We start from the raw sequence: 5,290 nt of genomic DNA on the forward strand, positions 1-5,290 counted from the left end.
TTACGGAACCCAGGCAAGGCCATGGAAGCAGGGCTCTCAACAGGGTCTGTTCAGGAAAGTCTGTAGCAAAAGAAAAGTCATTCCTTAGAGACTTGGATACTTATTCCAGTGGACATGATACAGGAATATGCAAACCCCACTGTCCCCAAATAATTTGACTTCTGGACATCTACAATTTAGTGACTCCAATGAGCTTACCCTGGAAAAGCCTAGAAAATATAATATTCTTGTAGTCATTGAAGTAGTGATATCACCACACACTCTAAGTTTAGAATTATTTCAAAATAAAAAGCTGAAGAAAACAAAAGAAGCACATGGACTGGAGCAAATAAGAGTCACACCAGCTTTCACACAGGAGGTGGTCAGATATCAGTGTGATGAAAGAACACTTCCAAACCTCAAAATCTATTAGCAGTGAAAGAAATCCTTCAGTAATGTAAGATGACATACATAACACACAAAACTGAGAAAGTTTTCATCAAGGAAATTATGAAGTATATCCTTCAGTCAGAAGGAAAGTCCACAGTGAAGAACAAAGGTTTAAGACGGAAGGTAAAGTAAAAAAGAAAATTTAAATCTAGCCATTGCAGCAGTTCTCAACCTTCCTAATGCTGCGACCCTTTAACACCTCATGTTGTGGTGACCCCCAACCATAAAATATTTTCGATGCTACTTCATAACTGTAATTTTGCTACTGTTATGAATTATAATATAAATATCTATTTTCTGATGGTCTTAGGCGACCCTTGTGAAAGGGTTGTTTGACCTCCCCCCCCCCAAGGTCTCCACCCACAGGTTGAGAACTACAGAACTAGAAGGAAATAAATTGAATTATCCTAAGAATTGACCTTAGAAAATTCGAGAGAATACAAGAAGAGCAGGCCATATGGGACAACCTGTTGTACACAGTGAGCTCCAGGATAGCCAAGACAACACAGAAAGACCCTGTCTCAAAAACAAAACAAAAAGATACAAACACACGCACGCGCACGCGCGCGCGCACGCGCACACACACACACACACACACACACACACACACTCCTTTAGTCATGAAAACAATGACATCACCTCACAGCAATGAACTGCTTGTGGAAAATTACAACAAAAGGGGAAAAGGAAAAAATTATACCTCCGGGCCACACTTTGAGAATGGCTGCTCTAATCTTTCTGTCATCTCCTAAAGCCAGGTTTTGTGAGTTTGCTTTACTCAGCAATGTCGGGGGTCACAGAGGCAATCCTCATTCTCTATTTATCAAGGTTACTACTAGGGCACATGCGGGCACTCAGGCTTCCTAGATGGGTCCGCCAGGCGCCGCTAGAGGACTCGAGGCTCGCTGTGGCGTGCCTCGCCCTGCCCCGCCCTCCCGATTTGCGCCATCGGTTTCACAGTCACGAGAGAGCCAGGAAGTGGGCCGTGCCCAGGAAAGAGGGTGGTGCTCCCACGGACTCGCAGCCTTACTGGCTGTGATCTCTTTGTCTCACAACCCCGGGGGAGGAGCTTCTGCGGACTTAAAAGGCAAGGTCTTGCCCCAGTTTACTGCGCAGCTTTCTAAAGCAAGTCTGCCAGTTTTCTGTCTTATTCTGAGGTTCGCCGGGTCATGGTGCCAGCCTGACTGAGAAGAGGACGCTCCCGGGAGACGAATGAGGAACCACCTCCTCCTGCTGTTCAAGTACAGGGGCCTGGTGCGCAAAGGGAAGAAAAGCAAAAGACGAAAATGGCTAAATTCAAGATCCGTCCAGCCACTGCTTCCGACTGCAGTGACATCCTGCGACTGATCAAGGTAGGGAACAGGCCGGGTTCTCCCTAGGGCAGAGGGTGGGGGAGGCTCGGTTTCCCTGGGAGTCCACATATTCGGTTCTGAGATGTTGCCTGGCCAGTAATTCCCTTTTCTCAGCCGGCCAACCCCAGCCCTGGTCAGGTTCCGCTCCAGTCACCACCCGACTCTGCCTGCCCCATTTCCCCTTCTGTGAGCTGGCTGGACTGGACAGGACTTTCATTGTCTTTTCTTTTTGTATGCATCATTCCCAGGAACTGGCTAAATATGAATACATGGAAGATCAAGTAATGTTAACTGAGAAAGGTAACAAAGTCGTGGCGGGGGATGGGGTGGGGGTGGGAGTAGGGCAGGGAGGAAACAAGCTGTCTGTTTCCTGACACCTACAAAAGTCAACACTGTCTCCCCCTCCCCCATGTTACAGATCTCCTAGAGGATGGTTTTGGAGAGCACCCCTTCTACCACTGCCTGGTTGCAGAAGTGCCTAAAGAGCACTGGACCCCTGAAGGTAATGCCTTCTCCCTGTCCAGAAGCCAGAGTGAGCGAGTGTTGTATCAAAATCGTAGAGTCTACTGTGCAGATCCCGTGACTACACGGGCAGAAGTTACTGAGAAGTTGGCCAGAAATAACAGCCAGCCAGTGTACAAATGACTGAGGAAAAAGAAAATGTATGCGCTGTACTTTATAATAGGGCGGGTTAAGAGAGCTGTTTGAGCAAGTATCAGACTGCTGTGGAAACCCGGAAAAGTTAGGTATAATGTCATTTATTGTAATTCAGTTTCATAAAAATGGTTTTTGTTTGACCCTAACCTAACCTTTTTTTGTAATTGTGTTAAATCACATTTTTTTCTTTAATTTGTCCCAATCCTCAGGTTACAGTCTCTAGCTTCGCCATGTACATGGCCCTTCTGTGTACATGGATGGGCGGGGAGGTAACTAAAAGATCCTTTACACAATAAAGTAGATGATCATGATAAATGAGGTAAGGTCCTATTATCACACACTTAAAACATGGTAGATCAGAAACTTATATTCGCTTCCTGTTTGTTTGCAAAGAAATAGAAAATGACTAGAAAGTTTAATTTACAACCATTGCCTTCATTTGGAATTGAATTGACACTCCTCATGAGGGAGTCAATTTTTAATTGTTCTTAATTTTTATTTTTATTTATATATATTTTTTGGTGACCCTTGTTGACTGGTCAGAAGAGGGCTAAAAGGGGAAGTCGTTTGGGTGGATGCTTTCTTCAGTTTTCTTCTGACGTCTGTTCCCTAGGCTAGAGGGCAATCAGAACACCCAAGGGATGAGTTAGCTTTTAAAAGTACGTGGGTGTTACGTAACACCTGTTTCTCGTTACTGCTACTTCTCCTGCCTTAAAAATTGGGGAAAGTAAACTGGAAATGTATGTGTGGGAAGGCAAGTTCTGAAAGTAAACTTTGTAATTTTGGCATGGTGTTTGAACTGTAAGGAAGCAAGAGTTGGTATACTACAAGTATTTCCTCTTCTAAACTGCTGTGTAAACTCAACTTTTGCCAAGCCGACATACCAGTATGTCATTAGGATTTGAATAATTTGTGTGTTTAGTTTAAGTCCGTGGCAGTTTTGCTCTGGCAAGTAATGAAAGTGTTCTCACTTCCTGAGTGTGAGTCCAGCAGACTGCAGACTGGCCAGCCCACTGGTGTAGCCTAGCTTCAGCTAGCTCTAATGTGTGCTGTTTGCAAATACATGTCTGAGACCAGAGAGATCGTCCATCATTGGTCTGCACTCTGCTAATAAACATGAGGAGGCAGTCCCCTTCATGGCTACTTGATTCCGTGATGCATGCATGTATATTTTCTTAAAATCTATGATAGGCTTCTGATTCTGCCAACACAGCTTGAATGGTTTGTTTTTCTTCTCTGTATCTCATGGGACACTCTTATTACAGGACACAGCATTGTTGGTTTCGCCATGTACTATTTTACCTATGACCCATGGATTGGCAAGTTACTGTATCTTGAAGACTTCTTTGTGATGAATGATTACAGAGGTACAGTTAAATTTGGGATTGGAGGCAGTTTAAAGAGAAATTGGAGTTCTATGGCATTAAAATGACTAAGTTAAATTGTATTGCTTCCTTCTAGGCTTTGGTATAGGATCAGACATTTTGAAGAATCTAAGCCAGGTATGTTCGCCAACATTTCACTGGTATACCCCAGGCTGGTATAGTATTTATTATTGTAGGCCTGGCTGGCCTCAAGTTTGTCTCCACCTCCCTAGTGCTGGGATTATAGTTGTGGCCCAACATACCCAGCTGTCCTAGATTTAGGCTTCTGAATTTGTAAGAGTTTTTGGGTTATTGTAATGAATGAATCAAAATTGGGCCTTGGCAGGTGGGTGGAATATCACTGGGCTTATGTTTTCTCTCTTGTCCTAGGTTGCCATGAAGTGTCGCTGCAGCAGTATGCACTTCTTGGTAGCAGAATGGAATGAACCATCTATCAACTTCTACAAACGAAGAGGTGCTTCTGACCTGTCCAGTGAAGAGGGATGGAGGCTCTTCAAGATTGACAAAGAGTACTTGCTAAAAATGGCAGCAGAGGAGTGAGGAGTGCTGGGGTAGACGATGACAACCTCCATTATATTTTAGAATAAATTCTCAACTTACCTTGCTTTCTATCTTGTTTGTAGTGAAATAATAGCATGAGCACCCATTCCAAAGCTTTATTACCAGTGGCGTTGTTGCATGTTTGAAATGCAGTCTGTTTAAAATGGCAGTCATGTATGTGGTTTGGAGGCAGAATTCTTGAACATCTTTTGATAAACAACCAGGTGGTGTGATCTTACTATATATGAAAAACAAAACTTCATTCTTGTGAGTCATTTAAATGTGTACAATGTACACACTGGTACTTAGAGTTTCTGTTTTGATTCTTTTTTTTTAATAAACTACTCTTTGATTTAACTTTTCAGCATAAGCATTTTTACTAGTCCCGTCTTACTCACTTTTCTTGTAACCAAAATAATATATAAAATCAAAATACCCCTTCAACAGTTCTCAGGAGCTGGTGAACATCAATGGTAGAGGTTGCCTGGTGTTTGCAATATACTGGGTTTCTTCCCTGGTGCCACAAAATAAAGAAGGGGGTGGGGAGAAAGTGGGTTGGGAAGGAAAGAAAGAAACCGAGTGATGCACATAATGAATAAGCCCATTGTTGTACAAATAAAATGTGAAGGTGGATTTATGAAACACTGAAAATCAGGAAAAAAACATCTTGTCCCCAATGACCTCATCCCACACAAAATGCTTTTTGAAATAAAACTTAAGTGGGTCATTCGACTAATCAAGCAGGGGTAAAAAGCCGTTTTTTTGGTTTTTCTAATGAGAAGATTACAACTTTAAAAAGTGATAAACAATAAGTTTATCTCAAGCAAATCAGATGAATTGGCATCATTTACAGAGAGTGAGCTTGAGGTACTGTGTTAACATAATGTCCTTCTACAGTAAAGACACAATAGGAGTCTTTCAAACCAC

The 5,290-nt window shown here is 42.7% G+C and overlaps 1 protein-coding gene across 2 annotated transcripts; it reads left to right on the forward strand.

Moving 5' to 3' along the window:
* The first annotated feature begins 1,439 nt into the window (after window positions 1–1,439).
* Sat1 (spermidine/spermine N1-acetyltransferase 1) lies at window positions 1,440–4,727 on the forward strand. Of its 2 annotated transcripts, XM_036174469.1 has the most exons (6): window positions 1,440–1,781; window positions 2,030–2,081; window positions 2,200–2,283; window positions 3,704–3,805; window positions 3,900–3,940; window positions 4,193–4,727. In XM_036174469.1, exons 1-6 carry the CDS (start codon window positions 1,716–1,718, stop codon window positions 4,361–4,363), a joined length of 516 nt encoding a protein of 171 aa, XP_036030362.1. In that variant the 5' UTR covers window positions 1,440–1,715; the 3' UTR covers window positions 4,364–4,727. The 2 variants fall into 2 exon arrangements, with proteins under 2 accessions (XP_036030362.1, XP_036030363.1); XM_036174470.1 differs by lacking the exons at window positions 1,440–1,781; window positions 2,030–2,081; window positions 2,200–2,283 and adding an exon at window positions 2,290–2,757.
* Window positions 4,728–5,290: the final 563 nt, after the last annotated feature.

Source organism: Onychomys torridus, chromosome X (assembly GCF_903995425.1).
Source record: "Onychomys torridus chromosome X, mOncTor1.1, whole genome shotgun sequence".
Classification (NCBI taxonomy): Eukaryota; Metazoa; Chordata; class Mammalia; order Rodentia; family Cricetidae; genus Onychomys; species Onychomys torridus.

Bases quoted from the DNA above. Each gene is read 5' to 3' on its own strand.
- Sat1 (XM_036174469.1), top strand. From the start codon at position 1,716: ATGGCTAAATTCAAGATCCGTCCAGCCACTGCTTCCGACTGCAGTGAC. The intron at 1,782-2,029 runs GTAGGGAACAGG...CATCATTCCCAG, and splicing joins ACATCCTGCGACTGATCAAG to GAACTGGCTAAATATGAATA. The intron at 2,082-2,199 runs GTAACAAAGTCG...CCCATGTTACAG, and splicing joins AGTAATGTTAACTGAGAAAG to ATCTCCTAGAGGATGGTTTT.